Source organism: Ochotona curzoniae, unplaced genomic scaffold (genome assembly GCF_017591425.1).
Source record: "Ochotona curzoniae isolate NIBS_2020 unplaced genomic scaffold, NIBS_Ocur_1.0 contig_4877, whole genome shotgun sequence".
In the NCBI taxonomy this organism is placed as follows: domain Eukaryota; kingdom Metazoa; phylum Chordata; class Mammalia; order Lagomorpha; family Ochotonidae; genus Ochotona; species Ochotona curzoniae.
This window is the reverse complement of record NW_024466409.1, coordinates 114,103-140,551: the sequence shown is the minus strand read 5'-3', so window position 1 is coordinate 140,551 and position 26,449 is coordinate 114,103. Positions and strand designations below refer to the sequence as shown.

Sequence of the window (26,449 nt, the reverse complement as noted above, 5' to 3'; positions counted from 1 at the left end):
GTTACTTGGTGTTTCTGAGCGTTAGTCCTTCGCCTGCAAAATGTGGAGACTCAGTGCTTTCTCTCCGAGACGGCGGTGGGGCGTCAGGTCATTCACACACAGGCTAGCACTGTGCAGAGCGCGGGTAAGAGATGAGTGAGCACTGGCTGTCCCACCTGCAAGTGATGATGACTCAGCACGGCCCGTGCCCTGTGAGAAGCCCAGAGGCTCTTGTGTCTGCAAATGCCATCCACGTAGCCAAAGACATGAACCTCTCTAATGGTGTAATGGCTGGTCAGAGAAAGTGGAGTAGAGGGAGAGCTGCCAGGGTGAGCTCAAGGCTTCCCTGGGCCCACAGGCCCTGGCCCCTGCTCTGTTCCCCGGGAGGAGCCGCTGGGCAACCAGCAATCCTTGGGAGCCATTCTGTGGATGAGTGTGTGTGTGGCACACAAATCTTTCTCCTTCCCCACCAGACAGGGGACCAGATCGTTGAAGTCAATGGGATCGACTTCTCTAACCTGGACCACAAGGAGGTGAGATGGGGAACTCCTGATCTCCGCTCCACGTCGTTGACCACCATCCCCAGGGTGGGCTCTGGGCTACCTGTGGCCCAGCCTCAGCGTCCGATCTCCCACTGCTGCAGGCCGTGAACGTGCTAAAGAGCAGCCGCAGCCTGACCCTCTCCATCGTGGCTGGAGCGGTAAGTCCATCACAGCTGGCCATGGCTGGCAGTCCCCTGGACTATACCACTTGACGGCCAGGAAGGGCCTAGGGGCTCCTTCATGACAGCACATGGGGAGGACTTGGGTCCCTGCCTGGCTTGCCTTGACAGTACCAGAGCCTAGGGGGCGGGCGCTGAGAAGACACCATAGCCCATCCGCCAAAAAAGCGATCTCAATAAGGAGCCTCTCTTCTCCCCTCAAGGGCCGGGAGCTGTTTATGACTGATCGCGAACGTCTGGCTGAGGTGCGGCAGCGGGAGCTGCAGCGGCAGGAGCTTCTGATGCAGAAGCGGCTGGCCATGGAGTCCAACAAGATTCTGCAGGAGCAGCAGGAGACGGAGCGGCAGTGAGTGTAGTGGCCCAGCAAGCGGCTCCGCCCACCGCACCCCCACCTCTGCCCTCTCCGGCCACCCAGTTCCCCAGGGCAGACTTCATCCTCTCAACCCCTTGTTGGGCTGCTGGTTATGTAATGCTGGTGCAGGGGTGGGGGCAGGTGGTGTTGAGGCTGAGACGCAGAAAGCCAAAGTGCCCTGCCATGGCAGAGCTGGGGTTCACACCCAGGCCATTGGCTCCAGAGCCTGGCAGTCCCCAGAAGCCCACCCTACTCGCAGGGCAGTGGGTGATGGACTAAGAGAATTGTTGGGACAAGCAATCCATAAAGCAAAAAATCCCAACCCAGATACAGTCTAGGCACTTAGTAACTGCGTTTGGAAAGACCTCCCTGTCTCCCCTGTCACAGAGAGGCCTAGAGAATGGTCCCTGGTTGGGGGCTGCTGCTTTGTTCCCAAAGGCTGAAGGCTGACTGTGGGAAGACCCTCAGTCCACGCATGACCTGCCTCTTATCAGTCCCTTTACCTTGGAGCTGGGAGGTGGATGCATGGAGTATCTCCCGCAGTATGGAATCTCTGCTCAGCAACTCCAGACAAAAGCACAGAGGGGCAACAGGGGAGCTTTGTTGGGTGGTTTCTCCTGCCAACCTGCATTTGTATTTCAGGAGGAGAAAGGAGATCGCCCAGAAGGCTGCTGAAGAAAATGAGCGGTACCGGAAGGAGATGGAGCAGTGAGTTTCGTGTGTGTGTGTGTGTGTGTGTGTGTGTATGTGTGTGTACAGGAGCCTGCTCTCCCAGGGTTGAGATGCAGCCATCTGAGGCCCCCTCCTCTAGTCCCTGTTTACCTGGCTGGTTGGTACTCTGGCTGGTCTTCCTTGACCTTCAGCCAATGCACAAGCCCCAGGAAGCCCATCAGTTAGGGGAACTCAAACCTGCTCTCATAAAATTTCCAGTTGCCAAGCTGAACTCCAGGGGCTTTGTTTTCTTCATGCCAGCTAAACCCACAAGGCCTGTTCCAGGTTGGATGCCCTGATGGTCAGGAGGTCTGCTTGTGGTTGTCCTGATTCTAACCACAGGCCTGTGGGTCTCATTACAGGATCGTGGAGGAGGAAGAGAAGTTTAAGAAGCAGTGGGAGGAAGACTGGGGCTCAAAGGAGCCGCTGCTGCTGCCCAAGACCATCACCGCCGAGGTGCACCCTGTGCCTCTCCGCAAGCCCAAGTGTATGTACGCTGTGCAGGGAGGGGCTCCCTTCCAGGGCTTGCACCCAAGGGGGCTAGACAGAGAGGCTGCTCTGGCCTTACCTCCTGCTCATTCCAGGGCAATCAGCCCCTGGCTCCCCATGGAGGGGCAGCCATGTGTCCAGGGCCAGTGACTCGGTCGGGATGTGAGGAAGCTGCCTGCCCTCCTTGTCAGGGACACAGCTGCACACTCCCAGCTGAGGGCCATGGCCAAAGCAGCTCCTAGGATGACTGTCGTAGTTCCCGGGGTGGCATGTACTCTTCCTGCCTGGCTCTCTGCTGAGATTGGGATGGAGCCAGCAGCAAGAAAGATAGGAAGGCACTCTTGTGATCCAATGCTGCCATGGGAGGGGCTGCGTGGGGTAACGCTGTCACCCATGTCCATGCACATGTACTGCTGCCTTGCTCTACTAGGACAAGGTGCAGAGAGGTGGTATGAGACCCAGCTGAACTGGCCTATGGGGGCTCAGCTCCTACTGCCACCAGCAATTCACCTCCATCTCAGGCCGGACCTCCCACAGCTGCTCCTCTCAGCCCCGCCCTCCAGGGTATCTCTGCAGGAGACAGCCCCTTGCTGCCGGGACATCATGGGGGTGCCTCAGTGGCAGTGCTTCTTCAGTGGATTAGTGGTGGGAGTCAGGACTAACGCTGCTTGGGGACTGTAGAAATCACAAGGCCAGAATTCCTGATTGAGTCTTTACAGTCCTTTTCCAGGGGCTTTTATATGGTTGCCTGGGCCAGGATCTCCTTCAGCTACAAGCTCATCGGCTTGAGGACCTGGGTCAATCTGGACCATGGCGGGAGCAGAGAGCAGGTGTTTGAGAAGCAGTGACAGGGTCCCCCAAGCTCTGTCCCAGCTTTGCACATACCCATCTCTAAGGGGCTGTCACTTTGCCAACACAAGCTACTTGAGCTAAGGAAGTGGTGTAGAGTATCTAGATGGTTCTATTTCCCCTGTCCATGGTCCAGGACCAGCAGCCCCCAGCACAGTCCTTGCTGGCAGCAGGTCTCAGGGTCACCTCCAGGCCCTCTGTGGAAGACAAAGCCCAGTGTCATCAGGCTCACCTTGGCATTCAGTATTGGGCAAAGTGGGTAAAGTCAGAGTGAAAGTCCCAGTGAATAATCCGTGTTTTCAACAGGCGGCTAATTTGTTCTTATGGGTGAAATAGGAGCTTCAGAGGGAGAGAAATCGATTTTAATTGCTTCTCATGAAAGTAATCCTGGTCAATTTAGTACTTTCCTAGAAATTGGGTCTTGGTTTCACAGCAAACACTCCCTCTTAGGAACTCTAAAAAAGAAAACCCTTTCATTAGCTAGCTATTTATTTGGTGCTTTTTAACCAAATCAAGTTTCTTGAATAAAAGGAGCACAGATTTTTGCCTTTACTCAAGATAAAGGTTTTGAAGGCAGGACCACAAAGCACAGGATTGATGACCCGAGTCTTCTGGACAGGCTGGTGCACCTGCTGCAACCATCCATCCCCCCACCACACCTCCAGTCCAGCTCCGCTCCTGCCTTTTCCGTTCCCAGGAGAGTGGCATGGAATTGGTTATGTTCGGCCAGCAGGACTGTCCCCCATCATCCCTGCCTGACCACCCTTTGGCTCTGGGGTCCACTTAGCCAACACGTTACCCTTGACTGGGAGCTTAGTGCCTGTGAAGGATGCAGCCTACATTTTTAACAAACAGAAGAGTATAGATCATCTCTCACCTGAACAATGAAGCCACTCACCCACTGATGGCATGAGAGTGACCGTTCTCCCCCTACAACTGCAGAGAAGCACCTGCCATAGCCTACCACCACCACCACCAGTGTAGATCTCATGATCTGGACGTCTAGTTTCTTTTTCTATCAAACTTTTCAGTCATCATCCGTGTCCCGATTGCTTTATTAAGCAATCTTTGTCAGCAAGGAGCATCTGTGATCCACTCCTGAGCACATGGGATTCAAGGCTAAAGCAAAGGAGGAACAAACAAGCTTCTTCTAAGTCAATAAGCAAGGCCTTTCACACTTCTGAAATAGTCAAAGGCAGCTCACAAACAAACTCATGCATCATCTACCATGGTCCCAGGAAATTTCCTGGGGACCCTTAACCTCCTTGCCACCCACACTGCTCATGGCTGCAAGGCAAGGGTGGTAAAAAGGAGGCAGGGCCCTGTTCTACCTTTGCAAGGCCTCACGATTACCCTCTGAGGTGTGTGATCCTCAGACACTCCCACCCTCCTTGTCATCCTTCCTGAAGTTCCTGTCAGTACCCTGCAAGCTGCTTCCCTTGCTGCTGTTGGATCAGAGGGCTCTCACATTAGCCTATTTTTGTAGGAGAAATCAAAGCCGCAGAGATTGCAAGCCCACAGCATGAGACCTACGTTCTGGCCTCCAGGATCTGCCCCTACTCCAGACCTTATCCCTCCTTAGGCTTCAGGAGAACTCCTCCAGCCTCTTGGCATCTCCTGAGATCCTTTTGGTTCACCAGCTTCCCCCCATCCCTCTTTTCCCCGGGTAGATGATCAGGGAGTGGAGTCTGAGATCGAGCCTGCCGATGACCTGGATGGAGGCACGGAGACGCAGGGAGAGCAGGTTCGCACCCCTGCTTTGCTTCCTGGCCTTGCTTTGCTGCTTGTCCTGCCCACCTCCTCCTGCAGCAGTGCAGACACCAGGTGGCATGTGGTGGGGATCACTGGGGCCCATACTGTTCCTCCAAGCCCTTCATGGTCCAAGCACTGCACACCAAAAGCTTGGGGACAGGGCTCAGGGACAGGTTGTAAGGACTGCAGTGTACATCTATAGAACTGATCTTCTAGGCCAAAAAATGTATTGCCCTGAGCTCAATTCCCCATTTCCACTCCATGTGCCTCTGAACCCTCCCCCAGGATGCCCTGAACACCTCCCATTTCCAGCCAGCAAGGAGCTGTCACCATCCTGTCCAGCTCCCAGAGGTCTTCAGGGCGGGTTGTCATTCAAGTCATTGCTCCTGGTTCCAGGGAGCTTCAGGATTGGTGGCCGGCACCCTGTTTATGCAGCGTGCATGGAGGTATACAGAGATGTTGTACTTGTCTAGGCCATTTTCAGCTTTTTCCTGGTGGTCTTGGGCTACCTCAGCAAGCCAGTTGAGTGGGGAGAGTCAGACAGAGGAGCCACTCTGCTGTGACCCTGGTGGCTGAGTTTCATCATGCAAAGCCATGCATTGCCTTGGACCCGACTCACAGGTGCTGGCCAGATTCCATGGCCTAGTTGAACTGTGTCTCATGACTCTGTTCTCTGTGTTCTTTGTAGCCTTTGGGTGGTTTTATCGTTATGACGGCAAATTCCCCACCATCCGGAAGGTAGGACAGAACTTGAGTGCCGTGCCTGTTTGTGGCTGAGTTTGCTGTGGGTTTTTGGCCTTTTCCAACATTTTTTATACCCTGGCCTGTTCCCTTGGAGGACCAAGCCCACCTGTGTTTGTCAGAAGCGTCATGAGCAGTGGGATTTGTAGGTGAGACCTGCCCGTGGGCCATCAGGACTGGTATTTACTCAGCAGTCCTGATGGGCACAGGGCAGGGCAGGGAAGGAAGCTGCTGCTTGGTTTCTCTGCCAAAGTCAAAGCCCAGGTGGTAATCACAAGAGTGGGGTCTAACAGTGTGGGTTCTGAGGGTGCGCATACACTAAGGGATCTGAGACCAACTGTTGAATACAGACGTGAAGCCTGCTGCATCAGGTGGAGGAATGACTCTGCCCTAAAAATACCTCTGCATATACTTGGGATAATATGTTCTTTTGGTCCCTGGGACCTTCAATTTTCTCTTGTAATCTTATTACAATAGCTCCAGGCCCTATAAAACTCCCTTGTTCTGGGTCTCTCTAAATCACATTGGCATTTGATTAAGAGAATGCCACTGTTAGCAACTGTAGATTGAATGTTCGAAATGGCTTGGTATTTGGAAATTGAGCATCCTTATAAATCCGGGTGAGCTCAATTAGAGATTATCACTCAGTTGGCTTTCTCTCACAAAATGTCGATCACCCAGAAACCAAAACCCCAGTTACTGAGCAGTCTTAATTACGTGTAACTTCTCCCTGCTTGAAAACTGGTTAATGTCTGTCTGTGCCCTTCTACTAACACATTGTGATGAAGAGGCAGCCAAGACTCTGGCAGCAGTGAACCTGGGAGCATGGGTCACAATTCGGTCAGTGTTGAGTAAATGCATACCATCACCGCATATAGCCGGGGCCATTGATAGGACCTGGCCCCATTAGTCTGCCATTTTCATATTATGTGCTGATTCTGACTTCACATGTCTCACTGGGTTGGATTTATAATCCTTCACTATAGCCTGTCTCTGCTACCAGTCATCTCGAGAGGCCAAATGGCGTGTGAGTGCACCACCCACTCAATGCACACACACATAGCATCTTGTCAGGGAAAAAAAAAACAGCAAAAGCAAATGAAGGTCAAATATTTTCCAGGCACTTACTCATTTACTATGTAAATGTATAAGAACCAGAATATCCTAAACACATGCACACAGCAGAAATCATGTTATTGGAAAATTGCTGCCCATAACGTGGTAGTAACTGTTCATCAGTAACTGACCTTCCAGAGAAAGCTGGCATTTCAGCTTTTGTTTTCATTTCCAGAAGAAGAGAGAGCAACAGCTTCCAGATGGAAGCAGGTACACACCTACCCCATCTGCCTCTCCTGTCAGTCTGGACTGAAAGGAGTATTTGCCATGAATTTCACTGACCACTGACAAAGACAGCAGAATTACACTGCCCTGAGCTGGCTGTGCACATCTGTCGTTGGGTTTTCTAGAGCTAAATAAGACACTTTCTTACCCAGCACCTGCAACCCAGAGTCCCCAAGATAATACAGGTAGGCATCCACAGCCACCATCCTCAATGCACAGGAGTCTTCTTCTTTTAAAGATAAGGAAGCAGCATCTTCCTGCTCTGGCAGGAAGTCCCACTGGAACTTGCGGAGTCCAGGGGGGGCCAGAAGTGCTCTAAGGCACCCTCACCAAAGCAGCTTGAGTTAAGTCCTCCAACCCTGCTCTCCTGGCAGGAGCTCATGTTCCAGCAGGGGAGGCAGAGTCACACACAATGAAGTCACCTGTGGTGAGGGCTACAGGAAATTCAGGACACTACCCTGGCAACTTGCCCCATACATCTGCAAACAGATGTGACTGTCCTGGGGATGGGCCAGATGCTGCTGTCATCCTGTTCCACCTGGAAGCCCTAGCTCTAAAATCTTAGCTTTGGTGTCTTGGTTAAACAGAATGGCTGTTTCTATTATGGTATTCACTGGGGAGGCCACACCCTTGTATACGAGGCCAGCTACTTCTGGTTGCTCTTGGGGGCATTACTGTCTGAATCTAACGTGTTGGTGGAATTCATGTATCAGTTGAGTTGAGTGGCTAATGAGCAGGAAAGGCAAGGAACCAGCCAGGACCCTGGAGCCATGAGAACCACTTTCTCTCGAGGCTCATAGGCTCGGGTGGGAGGGCCCAGAGGTGACCACTTCCACAGCATCTGGCCATGCACAGAGGCGGGATTATCTTCTGGTGTAGAGATGGGAGGAACCTGGCAGAGATCAATAGTGATTCACCATCCCCTCTGGCTATAAGTGATAGTTGTGGTCCTTGCTGGGCAACTCAGTGCCTCACAAGTGGTTGTGGGTGCTGAGACAGGTCAGGAATCTGAGAGTAGTCTCCAGCAGATGTAATGGAGACAAGGGTGAGCTTCATGCAATCCGTGACCTGTGTGCATGCTCTGTCCTCCTGTGCTCCCAGGTCCTCCAGACTCCATAGAAAAGCAGTGGGATTTGCATGACATAGGTCCAGCTCCTGACCTTGTTGCTTGCTAGGTCTGATACTGGGCGGGTGACTTCACCTCTCTGGGCTGGGGCTTTTCTGTGAGGGAGAGGGGGAGTACTACTTGGGCTGGGGTGTTTCCTCTGGCAATTTGTGTGTTTCCTCTGGCATAGGGGCAAGCCACACTGTGTGTGTTCTCTTATTGTCCTGACCTGTGGGAAAAGCAGAGCCCTCCCCTCACCCCAAGATGCCTCACTGGTCCCTGAACATAAGCCGCTTTTCTCCCCAGACGTGGAGAAAGCATGGGCCAAAGCATTCAGAAACAAACACGGTGTCTTTAATGTATATGTTTACCCAGCTCTGCCATAGATGCTGTTTCATTGACATGGGGTGCAAGCCTGTGGGTGTATTTATCCCATTTTGGAAATCAGATGCATCAAGCCCAGAGAGGTTCAGGAACGTAGCCAAGGCTACATAGTTAATCAGTGAGTCAGTTGTCCAGTTCTGGCAGGCCAAAAGTGTGTGTCCCCACTGTGTAGTGGGTAGCAGGTTGCTGAACCTGAGTTCCAGTACCCAGTTTGGTGGGACAGACCTGGGCACGGTGAGGCTGCTGCCTGGTATTGTCTGAGGATTAGACGCCCTGTTTACTGTGCTGTGCTGTGCTGTGGTGATGTCAACACTGTGTGATGACCTTTGTCATATAAACCACACCATGTCTGCTCAGAAAGGGAAAGATAAGAAGAAAGCCAAGTATGACAGCCTGCAGGAGTTGAAAAAGAATAAGAAGGAACTGGAGTTTGAGCAAAAGCTTTACAAAGAGAAAGAGGAAATGCTGGAGAAGGAAAAACAGCTAAAGATCAACCGGCTGGCCCAGGAGGTATGTGTCCCGTCCCTCGCGTAGGCCAGGCCAGCATCTGCAGAACACAATTGGGTTAGTCCCCACCGTGTTCCCAGAGGACTAGCTGGAACCCAGGGATGGGGTGAGCTGAGCCCTTCTTCCCACTCTAAACCAAAGAGTGAGATCATCTCACCTGTCCATGTTATGTGGGATTGGTTGCTGGCTCAGGTGCATGTTTGGGGTTGAGACTATCTTGTGTAGAGTGTGGATCTGAGGCTGGATCTGAGGCTAGTCCCTCTTGCCTTGATTGTAGGTCTCAGGTTATTCCTGGATATACCTGGTTAGGGACTTGAATCTGTTTCCTTCCCTCGCCCCTCTAAAACACAAGCCTAAGTCTAGGCCCCTCCACCATAGGTGTGGCTAAGAGACTGCACCCTCTAACCTCCACCCTCACCAATGAGTCTAAGGCTAACCCTCTGTCTCACTGTTGATCTGAAGTTAGCCTTCCACTCTCCTGTTGTATCTCCCCAGTCTGGCTTGGTGTGAGAGTACAGGTCTGAGGCCTACCCCTTTGTGCAGGTCAAGGGGCTGAAGCTAGTCACCAGTCAGACTAGCATCGGAGGGTGCGCCCAACAACACAGGATTTGTCTGAGGCCCGCTATCTCCAGGAATGGACAAAAGGCAATACCTTCGAGGAATGCCTAGGGCAGCCAGGCAGCTAGAGAATACCCCACATTCCGGAGGTGAGACGGATGATGCCAGGCACCATAATTCCCAACCCACTGTAGGCATTGGTATTGTTCCTGCTTCTCTCTGATGCTCCATGAATCAGAATGCCAAGTGGATTAGATTATAAAACCACAGAAACCCTGGAAAATGTGCAGTGCATTAGATCTGGCATTAGGAACAAATTAGCTGCCAAATTAAAAATGAAATGGAACTTGTGTTTCTGAGAAGAAGCTAGCCTGGAGGGATAAAAAAACAAGCTCTGTTCAACTCTTGGAATGTGCTGTTATCAGACAGCCCCAACAGCCTCCGGCTTTGTGGGGATCATGATGTCCAGCCAGTCCTGGGCTACACGTCAGCCCCTTCTTGTCTCAGTTACGTGTACTCCACCATCCACTTCAGTCTTCCGGGAGGCAGGTGGAATCACTGGGTCTTTCACTAGGCAGCCGATGTGCCCAAGCCTGCTCTGGGATTTTAGAGAAGTATTGACCACTCTGCTGTCCAGGTGTGACTCAAGTGTGCCATTTGCCCTGTCCTCTGTGCACCTGCCATGAGCCCAGGTGTCTGAGACAGAGCGGGAAGACCTGGAGGAATCAGAAAAGATTCAGCATTGGGTGGAGAGGCTCTGCCAGACGCGCCTTGAGCAGATTTCCTCCGCTGACAATGAGATCTCAGAGGTAACAGGGCCCTTCTCTACACCGGAACTCTCCAGCTGTTCCTACCACACTGGTCTGCCCTAGGCACAACAGGAAGCATGATAGCTATAGGCAAGCTCCACCAGCCAGCCCCACAGTGTCCAGTCTACTGTCCAGGGCCCACCCATACCAGCTCAGTACTTCCTCTATGAGGGAGGGAGATAAGAGTGTATTTCTGGGCTTATCTGTAGGATGACCATCATGTCCCAGCTGCCTTCAAATGGCCCCAGGTCCTGGGGGGATGCCCCATTTCATATGTGTGCCAGTGGAGGTGGAAAGGTGTGACTATTTCACTTACCACCTGCAGACAGCATAATGGGCCTTTCTTGCCTTTGGGCTTGGCTAGGTATCAGAAGCATATACAAGTGCTATCCATGGTCCTACTTTGTGGGGCCGGGCGGGGGGCGGGGGTGGTGTGCAATTCCCAGCAGAGTATTGTACTGACTGTATTGTGAATGGAATGTTAGCCAATGTGGACAGTTATGGAATTTCTTGCAATCCCTCTCCCCGACCCCAGATGACCACTGGGCCTCCGCCTCCCCCACCTTCTGTTTCTCCCCTTGCCCCGCCCCTGAGACGTTTTGCAGGTGGACTGCACCTACATACCACTGACCTGGATGACATCCCCTTGGACATGTTCTACTACCCTCCCAAGACGCCCTCGGCCTTGCCTGTCATGCCCCACCCTCCCCCTTCCAACCCACCCACCAAGGTCCCAGCACCCCCTGTTCTTCCCTCATCGGGCCATGTGAGCACCTCATCTTCTCCATGGGTGCAACGCACTCCACCACCCATTCCTATCCCTCCCCCACCATCCATTCCTACCCAAGACCTCACTCCTACCCGCCCACTGCCCTCGGCGCTGGAAGAGGCCCTGGGCAATCACCCCTTCCACACTGGTGACATGAGCAACCCCACAGAGGACTGGGAGGCCAAGAATCACAGCAGGAAGCCCATAAGCTCCCCCGTTCCTGAGCGGAGCTTCCCTCCCACCCCAAAGGTACTGGTACCATTCAGCATGCTGTGCTGTGAGGCAGGAAGAACAGGGGAGGGCTGATGATTCCTGGACCTCCACTGCACCTGTGAGTGGAGGCAGCAGGAAGCTTTGGCTCACCCTGTATTGTAGCATGTGTGGGCATCCTGCATGTGTACCCAGTCACTGTGGTGGTGCCGTACAGTGGTTTGCCTGGGGATGGTGGTTGGGACAAGCAGGCATGGATTCACTGCTCTCCTTTAGCTCCTCGTGACTAGAGTGGGTGGGTAACTTCCAGTGGAATTGTTGAGAAGCTATATTAATGAACAGCCAGCTCTTTGTCACTTATCCTAGAAAGCTCAAATATGAGAAATGATGTCTTTGTTTTGGATGGGAAAAGAGAGAGGGGAGCCAACCAGCGGCATTAGCTTCTGTGAATGAAGTAGTAACGCTTATCCCAGGCAGCGTGAGGCCATTACTGAGCCATTTTAATGGTGCTAGTCAACTCCATTGACTTAAAGTATAATCTAGAAATGTCTGGCCTACTTCCAGTTACAGAAAGGAAAAAATGAGCATGAGAAGCTCCTAGAAATCTCCAAATTTGCTTTGAAACGACAAGGAATGTTTTTCTTGGCGCTTGGGAAAGCTGAATGGCAAACTTTCTCAAAAAAGACATATTTCATACTGATTGTTCTTAATCCAAGGACTCTTTTGGAAGAGGCAATCCCTGAGGAAGACATGGAGCTTTGATCCCAAGGAAACATAAAATGTTCCTCTGCTCCCGCAGCTGTTGGGATCAGGCTTGAGTCAGAGTTGAAGCAGCTCATGTCCTCTGAGGGATGGGCTTTTTGGAGGAGGGGGCTAGTCAGTAGCACCTGGCCAAAGTTTTGCATTAATTTTCCCACCTGACTTTCTGCATTGAGGAATAGAATAAGCCTCTCCAAACATTCAGTAGAGTTTGAGGAAAGGAAAGCAGAGATGCCTGCATGGCTGCCCCCACCCTCAGCAGAGACCCTCAGAAGGACCCCTCTGAATCTCCAGTGGGGTTCTTGAGCCCTGTCACAGGGGTGTCTTTCTGGAGCCCAGCCATGTGCCAATGTACACAGGCCTGAGTTGGGCACAGAGGGCCACATCCTTCTTTGTAAATGTGGTGGCAACAAGCCCACCAACCCCGGCAGTAGCTAGTCCTCAGCACAACTGATTCTGCCATTACTGAGCACCTGTCCTGTGCCTTCTTGTTTGAGGGCAGGTTGGCAGGGGGACACTGCTGAAGAGAGGCAGGGAGAGGAGGTGACACATTTGTGCCTTTCAGGACTGCCATCTGAAGGTACAGTTTTAAAAGGGGGTCTACTAAGAGATTGGTTGAAGTTCTCTCTGCAGAGTGACAGGCCTGGGAGCCAAACCTTGAGCAACGATGATGCCAGCAGGACAGGAGGAAGGGCACTGCAGGTATAGAGAACATGAAGATGACACTGAGGAAAAGCAGAGAGTTAGCCTGCCTGCTTGTCAGTCCTGGCTCCACCACATGCTGCCTGATGACGTTGGGTGTGGGTTAATTTGTCTGAGCCTGGGCACTCTAGTACCTGGAAGGGGAGTGCTGATGGGAGAATACAGTGAAGTAACACATGGAGGAATCCTAAGTGAGCACTTGGAAGAATGGCAGGCACACCACAGGCGTTCCATAGATATTTACTATGGCCTTTGCCAGTCCAGAGTACAAGAAAATTTTGGTAGAGCTACAAGCATGGTATCAGAACGACCTTGACAAACTTTGGAGGCAGGGTCAAGAGACATGCTACAGGGCAGCTTTCTCTGATTCTTCAAGGAATCACAAAGTTCCTGCTGTAATTTCTGATCAGAACACAGGGAAGGCTCAAACTCCCTTCACACAGGGTTGTCAGGAAGTTGAGGTGGGAGGGAAGGAGGGGTGATGTTGAAAATAAAGGTGAAGAAGCTCATGAAATGCCTTGGAGGTGGGGCCAAGGAAATCAGTGGAGCCCCATGGAGGGGTTAGGGTGAGGTTGTGACCCAATCAGACACAGCTTGCTCAAGACACACAAAGGACTTAGAGCACACGGACAGCTATGTCAGCTCCCCAGAAGGCTGTAGCCTTGAAAGACTCTGTGCCCAGCCAGCAGTAGTAGTTAAATACCTCATGTTGCAGGGCCAGAAGAGAAAGCCTTTAGAGGAAGGGGTTGCTAGAGGGTATGGGTGGCCACCAAGCAAGACAGCCTTCCTTGCAAGTGTGTCCCCAGAGTGGCAGTGGGTACTGGTGTGCCCATGCCACACTGTGGCCCAAGGCAGGTTCCTTAGAGCCGCTCAGTTTTTGTGACTTCAGACCCCATGTTGATCTTCTGAGGTCTCTGCCTAGGACTTCAGGCGGGACAAAGGGATCTGGCAGGATCAGCATGTGCATGTGTGTCTTTGCAAGTGTGTACCGTGGTTGGCTGTGGCCACAACACCATCACCTCACGTGTGGGTCTCTCTTAAACTAACTCCCGTAGACATTTTGCCCAAGCCCACAGCCTCCACGAGGCCCTGGCGTGTCCACCATCTCCAAACCCGTCATGGTCCACCAGGAATCCAACTTTATCTACAGGCCAGCTGTGAAGTCTGAGGTTCTGGTAAGGTCCTGAAGGTCCCCTGCAAGCACCTCTGGAGGGAGCATGAATTGGTATGCAAGTTCAGATAAGATGCCATCTGGTCACGTTCTGGTTGGTTAAAGATGAGTTGACAGGGTTGCTGACATGACCCATGGGTGGAATGGTTGCCCCCACTTGGCCAAACAGTCTGGGGTGCTGTTTTATAGTGATGATAATTAATAATAGCAATAATAATAGCAGCTAAGACTTCCTAAGGGCCTGCCATATGCTTAGCTCTGCCTGGCCTCATGTAATCTTCACAGCAATAAACAAGATGCTTCCTGTTTTCCTCCCAAGGAGACTAAACACAGAGAGATTAAGATGGTTGCCCAAGGCAGAGCCTGAAGCCACTACTTATCCCCCAATTTTTTAGATCCCAAAGCCCACACTCTCTCTCATGGGGCCAACTTGCTAAAGCTAACAGATAGCTGGGTCCTGGGCCCATTTCAACCCCACATGGAGCATGGGCCAGAGAATATCCAGTGCCCTTCTCACCCATCAGTAGGGCTAGGGGTCCAAGGGTTGGTCCCAGGGCTTGGGGAGGCTCTGTCCACCCATGGTCACTGGTGTCTGAGGGGGATGAGACTCCTATGCAGCTTCCTCCTTTCACCACTTCCCACCAAGGTGCCTGCTTCTGCCTGAACTGCCCTCCTCCCCCACCCCCCACCAGACGTAAGGAGCTGGGCCAGAACCTTTGCCTCCCTCTCGTGGAAACCCTATCCAAATGTCTGGACAGATGGGTTCAGATCTTTATTTTGAGCTCTAGCTGTCCCGTTGGCTCCCAGAGGGTAAAGTTTACATTCCAGGGCCAGCCTCTGCCACCTCCTGGTTGCCTGACTGTGAGTGGTACCACTGCTGTGCCTGGGGGAGGGGGACATGACAGATGGCCCCCTAGCAAGTCAGAACTGCATCTGTCAGCTGAGGGAATTGACAGGGCTGGCATCAGGGGGCAGAGGAGACCCATTGGTGATGTGATTGGTGTGGCATTGTTTTCTTCCTGGCAGCCACAGGAGATGTTGAAGAGGATGGTGGTGTATCAGACGGCATTCAGACAAGTAAAACCACCCCCACCGTGTGCCCAAGATCCTCCCCATACCTCACCCCACCCCGCCCTCTCATTCAGCACCCAAGATCTGTCTGTTTGGGAGTGCTGGTTGGTTCCAGGCAGCCCCAAGAGCCATCTTCTGGGGAGCCTCAGGCCAGAGCTCTGTGTTCCCTGCCATGTTACCTACATCAGGCTCAGGGGTGGCATTTCATATCAGATGGAGATCCAGGACTGGGCAGGCCCTGAGTCCAAGGTGACCAAATGCTGCTTGCCCCTTTGGCTGGTTGGTTTGTTGATTAGGTCGGTAGAGGAACCCCTTGGGGCATCACAGCAGCTGAGTTGGAGCTTGGTTCCAGCCTGGAGAGAGAAAGAAGGGGCCACGTGTGGTGTCTGCCCACCTCTTTCTCTGTCCAGGAAGATCACAGTTTGTGTTCTCAGAAACCCTGACTGACACTGAAGTGACAGCTTCGGTCCTGCATCTGCCCAGAGCTCTCGTACTATGGACATGGGCCCTGAAGGGTATCAGGGAGGCACCTCTTCTCCCCACTCCCTGGATTGGCTGGCTGCTTCTCTGCCAAGAGATAGCCTGTGAGGTGGCCACCTTGCAGCCAGGCCTGGCTATTCTAGCCCCTTCCCTGGCAAGCCATCCTCAGATCCCTGGCTGATCCTCCTGTCAGCATGGCTTGGAGGGGATATGCCTACTGCACAGTGATACTCGGGCACCTGCAAGCCCAGGACTGGGGCGTGACACTGACAGCTCATCCTTGGGTGTGCCATGCCTGAGGAAGTTTCTTGTTTGATCTCATAGCAACCCTGGGGGCAACTGCTGTGCCCCACCCAGTCTAGAGAGGAAACACTGGGGTGGAGACTTGGGAGTGTATCAGTGATGGCCCAGCTAGTGTCAGACCTTGACCTTGAATCCAGGAGGCAGAGTCCTGTGGCATCTGTGCTTCTCAGTGTGTCACCCCTGCCTCTGCAAGTGCTCACAGAACAGGCCCCCAGGTTCCTGGGTGTTTAGGACTCATGCGGCATCACAGAGAGAGACACAACAGGGCCAGATGCCCTAGCCTCTGGGCTTGGAGTCAAGGCCCTGCTCTGGGTGCCGTGGAGATGAATACTGAGACCTTCAGGCCTCAGTTTCTCCATTTGTTTAGTGGGCAGTCAGGTTTCTTGTTTGAAGGCTTGTGAATCTCTGACCTAAATCTCACAAGATGCAAGCACCTACTGTTTCACCCAGCCCCAAGAGCAGGTTTTCAGGGGTCAGAGAGAGGAGTCTCCCAGCCTTCCAGAAGAAGCTCCAGAGCTAGGCAGACCCTCCCTGGGATGTGTGACCCCAGCACCCACAGGCCAGCCAGGATGTGACCTCAGAGCTGGGCTAGACTCAGTCCCTCTGTGGGACTGAGTCTGAAAATGACAGCTCACGAGCAGGGAAGCCAGCAGGAGCCCAGGCATCTGTGTGCTACACAGTTCCTCCTCCTGTGCCAGGCCTAGCCACAGTGTGCTGGGCTGAGGGACATCTGTGGCCACCTCGCAGCACCAGCCACACACCCCTTGGAGACACTTGGCATCGTGGATTGGGAAACCCATTGTGAGCTGAGGGTGGCTTCGCCTGGCCAGCGAGGCCAGTGCAAGGCTGACCCTGGGGGCTGTCCTTCATGCCTGCCTCCCACTGAGACTCCCGACAGCTGTGCTGCCAGCCTGGAGAGTGAATTGGTGTCACTTTGCTCCCCAAGCTCCAGCTCTGCCTGCCCTCTCATTTCCTTTCTCCTAAGCTGAGCACATGGTCCCCTGAGCAGCCAGTCAAGCATGGTCCCCCAAACTGTGTGTGGCCATGCCTTCTTCCCAGGCCAAAGGGCCAACCTGGGCTCTTTAGCAGCTGGGCAGATTGGGGCTCTCTCCTTCCAAGTGTGGCAGAGACATTCCATTGAGAACAGCCAGCAGTGTCCCCACACCTCTGTCGCCTCTGTGCCTGATGTTGTGGCCCCTTTCCCTGGGGCTGAGTGTCCCAAAAGGCAGCCTTCCTTAGTGGGACAGGCCCTCCTCTAGGGGAGCATGGGACACAGGAGCCTCACACCCACAGGCTGCATGGCCTGACCTCAAGTCTCAGAAGGCAGGAGGCAAGGGATAAGGCTTTTGGTAGGGCAGGACCTATCTAGCCAGGCCATGCAGGGGCTGCCAGTGTCCATGCAACCATAGATGCCCACCTGCTAGGACAGTGTAGGGCTATGGTCCCCACATGCCACCTGCAGCTTCCTGCTTATCTCTAATTCTGGGGGTTCTGGCTATTGGGGCTGCCAGCTTCCTCCCTGCACCCCAGCCCACCCTTGCTTCTGACTCTTGGTTTCAGACCCCTAACCCCACTCCCTCTCTACCCTGAGCTTGCGTCCATAGTGACTCCTGGGGGCATCTGCTCTGTCACCCCTAAATCCCTCCCTTTGCTCCCAGGACTTCCGGAAATATGAAGAAGGCTTTGACCCCTATACTATGGTAAGAGACAAAAGTTCTCCCTCATGGGAAGACACCCCTACCCCACATGCACCAGGAATAGAGGAAGAATTGCAGCATGGGATGGTGGAGGTGCCTAATGGGTCGTGAGATCTCTGGGGACAAAGTGGGGTGCTGGAAGCACCTGAGATGCCTCGGTTGCTCTCTCCTGGGAGGGCCCCTTTCCAGTGGCTTTCCAGCATCGTGTGTGTGTGTGTGTGTGTGTGTGTGTGTGTGTGTGTGTGTGTGTGTGGTCCCTAAGGATCCTGGGATCCCTGGTTGATGACCACTTGTGGTGGGTCCAGGAAAGTCCCCTGTCTATGTGCTCCATGGGACCCAGAGCTTCACTGCCCTGCCCCATCCTCTGGCCCATCAAGACCCCAACTGTTCTATTCCCTCTAGTTCAGCCGAGAGCAAATCATGGGAAAAGACGTCAGGCTTCTGCGCATTAAGAAGGTACAGGGTGGGGGTGGGGGGAGCCACCACTCTCTGTGCCCCCTCCCCCCTGCTTGGGTTTCCTGGGTGACTTCACGACCCTGCTCTCTCCCTGGCCTTTCCTGGGCATGCACCTGCCTTGGGACAGACAGCATCTGACTGACTGCTGAGGTCTGCTTTGCTCCAACTAGGAAGGTGCCCTGGACCTGGCCTTGGAAGGCGGTGTGGATTCGCCAGTTGGGAAGGTGGTCGTCTCAGCTGTGTATGAGGGAGGAGCAGCAGAACGACATGGTGAGTAGGGTCCAACCCCTGCAGAGGAGAGGGCGTGATGGCTTCGCAAGGTCTCTACCTGCCCTTTCCAGCTTGGAGTGGAACTCTGGTTCTAGCCAGCCATATCTCCCAGCTCAGATCAGTGCCCTGCCCTCCCAGGTAGAAAGATGCTCAGCATAGACATGTTGCCTGCCAAGTAGCAGGCAACCGTGCATGCTACTTGGAGGTTGGCTGGCGGGGGTGGGGCGGTGCCCTGGGGAGGCCTTCACCCAGCAAAATGCCTGGAAGACCCCCTGTCAGAGCAGGGCCCCTGTCAGAGCAGGGCCTGCACTGGAAAAAGACCCAGTGACAGGCTTGGGAAGTGGCAAGTGCTTTCTGGGGAGGGGGAAGAGCACAGAGAAAGGCAGGAGAGAAACCTGCTCAGGTCAGCTGTCCTTGCAGCAGAAAGATGTGGACCTGGCTGCGAATGATATTTTGTACTTACTTCTGAGATGAGAGAGAGATCTTCTATCCACTATTCACTCCAAATACCCACAATGCCCATGGGGTTGGGCAGGCCAAAACAGGCAGCCGGGTGCACATCAGGTCTGCACATAAAGAGGAACACCAAGCAGACAACGGGCAGATATTAGGAAGCTGGATCAGAAGCAGAACTCAGGGGCCCTGATAGAGAAGCAGGTGACACAAGCAGTACTGCTGACCCAAATGCCCATCTACTCGGTGTCTGTCACACAAGCCCTAAGGTGGACAGGTCATTGATCAATCTGCCTACATCAGGTCCACAGGACGTGCTTTCACTATGCTTCTAGAACTAAGGACAGGAGGGTTTACGGACACATGGCACAGTTGGTGGGAGGAAGACTGTATCAGGCATTGTCATTTTGCTTCTCCTGTACAAGTGGATTGCAGGGTCTCCAAGTTTTAGGGCCCCTAACCCCTCTGTTCCTGAAGTGGTCTTGTTTTCACTGCTATCACAGTATACTTGTGATGGTTACTACATTATGGACACAGTCTCGCAGAAGGTACTGCCATCATCACAGGCAGTGTTGGAAATGTCACCCTGAACAACTGCTTCTGCCAAGAGGGCTCTGCAGCTTTATGGAGGCGACGCCCTTAGAGGATGTCCTGTAAACTTAACCTTTCTTCAGCCAGAGTGGGATTACAAATCGGATCCATTGAAGAGTTCTGGGCTGGAGTCTGGTATGAACTACAGAAAGCCAGTGGTAGAAAACCAGGACTAAACCAGGAAAACCACCCAGGAGCCAGCAGCCAGGCCTCTGTGGGTGGTGAATAAGGGACATTGTGGGTCCCAGAAGTCCTGGGTGCAGCCCAGCTCTGCCAGCCTCCATGAGAGCTCTTTGTCACAGTCTGAGCCTTCTTTAGTGTGGTCAAGACCCTGCTGCCTCCACCACCCTACTTCTTGTCTATTTGTGTCCTAGAAGTTTAGTTGGGGAGGTCTGCCTGTTGGCATGTCATGGGAGCAAGGAAGGGAGGGTGGATGGATTCTTCGATCTTTACACCATTGTTAAAACCCAGCAAGAAAGAATGATCTTTACAAGAGGATCCACATAGATGAACAAATGTTGGGTGTAGAACTTGTGGGATATACAGATGGATTTCCAGGCTCCTGGCTTTGGCCCGGGCCAACCTCAACCATGTGGCTATTTGGAGAATTAACCATTAGATGGAAAATTTCTCTCTCTCTCTCTCTATTCTTTTTTGCCGTCAAATACATAATAGGTCTTTAAGAAGAAGAAGGAAAAAAACTAGTCATGCTCAAGGCTCTGAAAAGTTCTACAGGGAGTAACTGTTTAGCTTATAACTTGGCTTTTCCCTAAATGGTCAGATCACAGGACAGCTTGCTTATCCAGAAATACCTTTTAATGCCATTCATCTTATCCCCAAAATGCCCATGAATGTCCTATTTTGTGCTAGAAAGTGTGACATGGAATCAGAAGAGCAAGCATGTCCCCATGGAGTCAAGCATGTAATGGGAGAGAGACCCTCAGTGAACAAGTCAGTAGGCAGATGCATGGCTGCATATTGAAAATTCATGTCCCTGCACCTGTGTGCATTGCACTCTTGTGCTCTGTGAGACTCACAGTCACTCTCAGCACCCAGGATAGGGCCTCCTCTGTGGCCCCACAGTAACCTTCTTTATGCCATACCCCAGGTCGGGCATGCGTCCCATCCAACCCTGGTGACCCATCAGTTGTGTCGTCCTGCAGGTGGTATTGTGAAAGGGGATGAGATCATGGCCATCAACGGCAAGATAGTGACGGACTACACTCTGGCTGAGGCTGAAGCCACGCTGCAGAAGGCTTGGAACCAGGGCGGGGTGAGAAGCAGCTCCTTCCCTTCACCCTCCCCCCATCTCCTACCTGCCTCCAACCCTGGCCTCAGCAGCCAGGCCTGACACACGGAGCCCCCATCCTATGGTGGGCATCCAACGTGCAGGCAACTCTCACAAGTGCCCCATCTGGCTGATGGTCTAAATCTTACAAGATGGGATTCAGAAAAAGAGAAGCCAATTTATGACCCTGAGTCTGAGAAGTCAGCAGGACAAACACTGGCTTGTGGCAGCCCATCTGAGAAACACAGAATGTCTTCTCTAAGTGCACCTTAATTGAGGAATTAAGAGTGTGTTTGGAGCTACTAGGAAGCATTGATGGAAGTGGAGAGCCCAGGGTTGAAGGATGGCCTGGCAGGTGTCTGCTCTGAGCTCCTGAGACACCTGCCTGGGTCAGGGCCACTACCCTAGGGCTCCATGCTTTGTACTGGAGTCCTATGCACTGTATGGGAATGGTGCCCACTCATGTTGTGCAATGCACAACCTATGCAACTGTGTGCAGGCAGCCGAGCCTGGGGTATTAAATTCAGTGCCAAGGAAGCTGACCAGATGGGCCTGGGACCCACATGACAGGATGTGGAGAAGAGAAGACTTACGGGTAACATGATGACTGCTTGATGATCTGAAGGGCTGCATTAGGGCAGGGGGAGCAGAAGTTTTCTGTAATTCTTAAAGGCAATGCTGCATTGGATGGAGGGAGGTGTGGGGAGAGAGAGACCACAGCTTACTATTAGGAACCAGTGCTTGGCAGAAGGGGCCCTGTGACACCCCAGAGACTTCTCAGGGGAAGCACCCACACCAAGGGTGGATCATGATTCCACTTGGTGGGAGGGGAGTGTCAAGTGTTAGGATCAGAAAGCTAGGCTGGAAGTCCTCCAGTTGGCTGTACATGAAACTTCTTGAGGGGAGCTGGTTAAACATACTGTTTGCCAGGACCCACCCTAGTTTTACAAGAGCCTTATCTGTGAGTCTATTCTTTAAGAAATTCTCCCAAGTGATTCTGAGCCTGTTGTCTAGCCTGATCCACAGAGCAGGGTTTGGGATCTTAGTGTTCATCATTCAAGAGCCTTGCAAGTCTGCTCTGTGCAGCAGCAAAGCCTCAGACACCAGAAATTTCCCTAGGCCACGGGACATCCTTCAGTCTCTGGAAGGTCTTCCTGATTAACTGCATGGATGACTGTGAGACCCATCCTAGCTCCCTGTCCCCAGAGCCTCCCCAAGGCCACTTCCCCAGGGCACCCAGGAAGGGGAATGGGTACTCAGAGTCGCATGGCTTTCCACCTACAGGACTGGATCGACCTGGTCATTGCCGTCTGTCCCCCCAAGGAGTATGACGATGAGCTGTAAGTGGTTGTGGGTCCCTGGCCTACTTCTTGCCCTTTTCCACTGAAATATGGCCATCTTCCTCTGCCATCCCCAGCGCATAGCTGCTTCAGATCAAAGTTCCCTGGAAACTTCCAAAACCAAGTGCCTGTCCCCAGGCATTGTCAACGCTGCTGCAAAGCTGTCTGGTCCGAGATCATCTTTACACGTAGGAACCTGGGTCTCAAGTTCCAAAGCACATTATCAAATTAAGATCTTTTGTTTGTGTGTGTGTGTGTGTGTGTTAGAAGATTTAGTTATTTATTTGAAAAGTAGAGTTACAGAGAGAGGAATCTTTCATCCACTGGTTTATTTCCCAAATGACCACAATGACCAGAGCTGAGTTAGTTTGAAGTCAGGAGCCAAGAGCTTCTTCCCAGTCTCCCATGTGGGTACAAGGGACACAAGCACTTGGGCCATCCTCCAATTCTTTCCCAGATATATCAGCAGGGACCTGAGCTGGAAGTAGAACAGCCAGAACTCAAAGAGCCACCCACATGGGATGCCAGCATTGCAGGCAGTGGCTTTACCTGCTATGCCACAATACCAGCTCCAACCCAGTTTTTGATGTCCCACTCAAAACTCTATTCCTGGCTCTGCTATCAGATAGTTTAAAGCTTTCCTTATTCATCCTTCACTCTCTGGAAGGTCTTCCTGATTAACTGCATGGATGATGGTGGGTCCCTACACAGCCAAAACTACTAGCTCTATCCCCACCTGATGGGCTCTCTGGGGATGTGGTGCCATATGCCTTCCCCTGTCATTCCCTGGGTGTCTGTCTTTACTTTGTCCCATGTCTGCCCTGACCCCTCACCCCCACCACCACTCACACAGCTCAGAGAAGCTGGCTTCCCTGCATGCTTTGCAGAAGTGAGGACAGGTAGCTTTTGAGCCTGCAGTCCCAGGGCCTGGGCAGCAGCAAGTGAAGGGAAAGGGGCAGGGGAGCCCTGCCTGGAGTAACAGCACCTGTTTTGTTTCCTGTTGTGTCCTGCGTATCTAGCGCTTCCCTTCCCTCCTCCGCAGCTGAAAGCCCCCAGCCGGTCCGAAAGCTCCTCGAAGACCAGGCTCCCGTGTACAGACACGGGTTCCTCCTACAGCTGGAGCCCACGGTGAATAGGCAGGCAGGCAGGCCACAGGGCCTGGCTGGCCATGCTGTGTGCTGTGGCCATCTGCTGTCCATGCTGCCGGCAGGTTCTTTGGACTGGCATCTGGATGGGCACATGTGCTGCCTAAGGCCACACTGGCTCATAGAGACGCTGCATCCGTGACATGGGTCAGTCAGGTACTCTGGCCCCAGGGACCCACATGGTGCCCAATGGAGCTCGGCATTGTTCCCTGGCAGGCACAGTCAAGGCTTCAAACCAAGCATGCTGGGTTAAATGTGCCCATAGGAAAGCCAGCCTGAGCTTCGCCCAACCCAAGACCTGCCTCAGCAACATGTGCCACCCCTTTCTGTGTGTGCCAGCGTGCTTCACCTGGCTCCATGCTGGGACAGAGCCAGGTCTCTAAAGAGACTTCTCCAGCTGGTCCAAAGAATCTGGATTAGTGAGGAAGAGGGTTCGTGTCCTGCTGTAGCCTGGCCTGGGCTGGGTGCTGTTTGGGCCAAGCCTTCTTCTGTGCCTTCTGGCCTCCTGGGCTCCAGGTTCTGTGGGACATGCCATGGTGCCTGGCTCTGGCATGTGCTTCCCTCCCAGTGGCAGGTGGCTGTGAAGCTAAAACTTGATGTGGGCCGAAGCCCACAGCCGGCAGCATCTGCGGCAGACCGAAGCCCGGACCTGTCAGCTTTTCTATGACAAGGTCCTCAAAACATTAGGGCCCCATGCTCCCAAGATAGTCTGGCTGCTGCACAGTAGCTCCTGGGAGCCTAAGTGGTCCTATGTTTTCTGTCGCTTGCTTTTTGCCAAGGACCCCCCATTCCTCTTCCTACCCATCCCCCCTACCCATCCCAGTGCCCCTCTGCTTCCTCCTGGGCCTCCTATGTGTTATGGCAGTGAGTGATGTGTAACCATTGGGGCCTGCACCAAGAGGGGCCTCCAGGGGTTAGCAGGGTCTCATGCCAGCAGGGCAGGGGCCCCCGATGTGGGGTCCGGCCATGGGCTGAGTGTGCTCTCACAGGGCCTGTGCCTGCTACACCTGATGCACCTCCTTCCTCTTGCCCACAGGACTTTTTTCTGAAGCCTGGAAGAAGAGACCAAATCCACCCCTAGAAGATGGTGAGTCTGAGACTCACCTGCCTGACACAAAACCTATGCCCACTTGGAGGAGGAAGATCACCTGAAGGCACCCAGAAGAGGCCTGGGAGAACTCACAGCCAGCATCCAGAAACGTTGACTGGTTCGCCCTATGAACATGACCTTTCTCTGTCCTAATGGGCTCCTCCCTCAAGCCTTACTAAGACCCAGCTCCTGAGTCTCCCTGTTCTCTCTCCTCTTAGCCCTGCTGTGATGCTGCCAGGGCAGCTGCTGCAAAACTTCCTCCAAGTTCATTAATAAATAGATTTCTTTTCCACCCTATGAGAGTGAGTATGGCTTGGGCCAGCAGATTCGGGGCTTGTAAACAAAAGGCCGTAGGATTTGGTTCCTCTTCAGGGGATAAGATACAAATCCCAGTGCTGCCATCCGGGCCAGACTTGAAGGTCATGCTCAGGTGGCTGGTCTGGTTGAGGGCAGAAGCCAAGGCAGCTGGACACGGGCCCTGGGCTGGGCTGGGCTGGGCTGGGCTGGGCTGGGCTGGGCCTCAGTGCCTTCTCTGTAGTCAGATGAGAGGAAATGAGGCCCCTGTGCTCAACTCTAGAAGGCATAGCTGAAGGCAGGAGCCCCAAAGGGACTCCTCCAGGTGGGTGCCCTGGCTTCTCCCAGACAGAGAATGGCCACATCTCTTCTCCTGAGGTCAAGAAGACAAGAAGTGTGGGGGAGGTGCAGGAGCCGACCTCTTTGAAATTACAGCAGCAGAGGAAGGGCAAAGGGCATGAGGTGGGAGTGCAGCCCCAGCAGCCCAGTAGGGAAGCCAAGGCCCTCTGGGTACAGGGGCTGGTGGAGTTGTGCCAATAGAAGCATCTTGTGGAAATTAAGATGAGGAGCCCTGGTGTACTGGGCCCTGCGAATCAGAAATCAGGTGGTTCTGACTTTAGATTGTTGGAGGAGCAGCCCTTTCTGTCCCTTGTTGTGTGACCACTAGGCATCCTATCTGCCACCAGCTTTCTGTGCCCCTGAGAGCTCAGCTTGAACATGACCATCTCAGTCACCTGCACGTGACCTTTATGTTGTAGCCCCATCACCACCTGCCTCTATCTCCACTTTCCAATTCCAAATTCCCAACGTAGAATCTAATTGGGTCAGATCACCTGAGCCGCTGGGTCTTAGGGTAGGGACCAATCCCAGGTCCAATCAGCTGTGTCTGGATTGTAGGGGTGCAGGGCAGGGGTTGAAGGGTGGGGCACACCCCACCAAATGCAACTGCAGACTCAGCAAGGGCTGAAGACAGCAGGTCATGGTCAACACCCCTACTAAAGGTTTGCTACAATAGGCCACCTCCTCACCATTCTGCATGCAAAATGAAAATGACTGAGGTCCCCTTGTGCCAGAGGCACCACAGGGAAACACGTTCATGAGGTGAGCACTGCCAGGAGTCCTTCAAGCACTCATAGGCCCAGCTGTAAGTTCAGCCAAGGCTCCCATCCCATCTCATAGAGCATGCTTCCCCAGCCAGGACCCTGAGGACTCAGCAATAAATTAGCTTCCTCTGATGTGAGGCCAAGTCACTCTTCATTGTTCTCAGGAAAGTCGTCTCCCACATTGGACCCAAAGCACAACTATCCAACAGATGAGTTGGCAAAGGTAGGAAAGACCTCATGGGCCATCCATGCAGCCGCATCATCCCTGACTTCCACATCACAGAGGTGGGAGGCTCCAAGCTGCCTGCCCTATAGCCCTTGGGAAGCTCAATCTCGTCCTGATCCAGGCTAGTTCCCAAGTTGGGGTGGGGGGCTGCAGCAGCATCTGAGAGCTCTATTCTCTCATGTGCCCATAGGGACAGTTCTAAGCCCCCTCGGGCCCAGGCTGGCCAGGCCTCTATGAGAATACATGGAGGCAGGCAGGTGGGGCCAAGGGCCATGGTCACTCATCTGAAAGGTTGAGTCTGATGGATGGCCTCATCAAGAATAAGACTGCTGGGCCCAGTGTGATAGCCTAGTGACTAAATCCTTGCCTTACATGTGCCGGGATCACATGGGGGGCGGGGGGAGGCGCTGATTCATATCCCAGCTGCTTCACTTCCCATCCAGTTCCCTACTTGTGGCATGGGAAAGCAGCAGAGGATAGCCCAAATCCTTGGGACCCTGCACCTGAATGGGAGACCTGAAAGAAGCTCCTGGCTTCTAGCTTCATATCAGTTCAGCCCCAGACATTGCAGCCACTTGGGGAGTGAACCAGTGGATGGAAGATCTCTCTCTATCTGCTTCTCTCTGAAAATCTGCTTTTTCAATAAACATAATTAGATCTTTAAAAAAGAAAAGAACAAAACTGCCACTAATTATTGATTTTTTTCTGACTCTCAAGGGTTCCACTTAGGATT

General features: G+C 53.1%; 1 protein-coding gene across 1 annotated transcript in view; it reads left to right on the top strand.

Annotated features, from left to right (window-relative positions):
* The window catches only part of USH1C (USH1 protein network component harmonin), a 40,898-nt gene extending 17,994 nt beyond the window's left edge, over positions 1–22,904 (top strand). The window contains exons 10-26 of the mRNA XM_040988437.1: positions 453–512; positions 623–679; positions 904–1,046; positions 1,695–1,760; positions 2,126–2,250; positions 5,542–5,591; positions 8,782–8,934; positions 10,182–10,298; positions 10,834–11,316; positions 13,794–13,913; positions 14,936–14,986; positions 17,422–17,463; positions 17,863–17,916; positions 18,087–18,186; positions 20,394–20,503; positions 21,803–21,858; positions 22,901–22,904. Coding sequence (XP_040844371.1) covers positions 453–512; positions 623–679; positions 904–1,046; positions 1,695–1,760; positions 2,126–2,250; positions 5,542–5,591; positions 8,782–8,934; positions 10,182–10,298; positions 10,834–11,316; positions 13,794–13,913; positions 14,936–14,986; positions 17,422–17,463; positions 17,863–17,916; positions 18,087–18,186; positions 20,394–20,503; positions 21,803–21,858; positions 22,901–22,904 — 1,791 coding nt within the window. The remainder of the gene's footprint in view (positions 1–452; positions 513–622; positions 680–903; positions 1,047–1,694; positions 1,761–2,125; positions 2,251–5,541; positions 5,592–8,781; positions 8,935–10,181; positions 10,299–10,833; positions 11,317–13,793; positions 13,914–14,935; positions 14,987–17,421; positions 17,464–17,862; positions 17,917–18,086; positions 18,187–20,393; positions 20,504–21,802; positions 21,859–22,900) is intronic.
* Positions 22,905–26,449: the final 3,545 nt, after the last annotated feature.